We start from the raw sequence: 953 nt of genomic DNA on the forward strand, positions 1-953 counted from the left end.
GTAGCCACAGCATGTAGGCACCCTTCCAGGCGCTGCCCTCCCTGCACCCGGTACCGGTGAGCACCACCGATGTGTGGGAGTAAAAAGAGCCAACCGACCTGAGGCCGTGGTGGTCGGCCCACGATGGATGACCGAGCGGCTTCCACAGGGCGTCGTCCCGGCTCACCGCAGCCAACGCTCTGCTCGCCTGAGACGCGAGTGTTCCCACAGCACCGCACCATTTCCGTTAGTAAGTGTTAAAACTTCTCCCAATTGGCCAACGGGCGAAATAATGGCCAACGGGCGAAATGGGATGTCGTCGGGCACCATGGAAAGGGAACAGAGGTCGTGCGCGTTGGCCACGAACGACAGCACGTGCACCACCACCTCCTGTTCTCAATCGTCATCATCATCATCAGCAGCAGCAAGAATCGCTATGGTGCATTGATTAACGAACACATGTTGACGATGGTGTGGTGGGGTGGTGGCGATAACAACGCGTACTGGTGGAAGACGACTGAGGACCAGCTGTTGAGCGTCTTCGTTGCGGAGCGCCAGTGCGCGGAGCCGTTGGACGATGTGGTGCTGCCCGAACTCGATCGCCGCCTGGGCCGACGTGCCAAAGCGACCTTCGACCGCGCGCGACGCGCCGTGGGCCACCAGCAGCCGCACCACCTCGTCGTGGCCTCTGCGCGCCGCTGCCGAGAACGCAGAGGCCGCGAACATGAGAATGGCTGCGGCCAGGAAGACCGCGAGTGTGGTGCGGGGGGGTGGGTACCATAGTGGAGGGCGGTGTCGCCGTGGGCGTTGCGCGCATCGATGTCGACCACCAGGCGCCGGGCGAGCAGCTCGCGCACGCCCTCGATGTTGCCCCGCAGGCACATCAGGTGCACCACCGTCTGGCGGAGGCAATGTTAGCCGACTGCAAACTGTGAGTTGACACAATCGAGCAGCAGCGCAGCGTGTACCTCGCC

General features: G+C 63.1%; 1 protein-coding gene across 1 annotated transcript in view; it reads right to left on the bottom strand.

Annotated features, from left to right (window-relative positions):
• Window positions 1-162: 162 nt before the first annotated feature.
• ACA1_152200 (Ras subfamily protein) overlaps window positions 163-953 on the bottom strand; it is a gene marked incomplete at both ends in the record, with an annotated part of 1,691 nt that continues 900 nt past the window's right edge. Inside the window, 3 exons of the mRNA XM_004333962.1 lie at window positions 163-369; window positions 484-713; window positions 758-878. Coding sequence (XP_004334010.1) covers window positions 163-369; window positions 484-713; window positions 758-878 — 558 coding nt within the window. The remainder of the gene's footprint in view (window positions 370-483; window positions 714-757; window positions 879-953) is intronic.

The sequence above is a fragment of the Acanthamoeba castellanii genome (assembly GCF_000313135.1).
Source record: "Acanthamoeba castellanii str. Neff unplaced genomic scaffold scf7180000084719, whole genome shotgun sequence".
In the NCBI taxonomy this organism is placed as follows: Eukaryota; Discosea; order Longamoebia; family Acanthamoebidae; genus Acanthamoeba; species Acanthamoeba castellanii.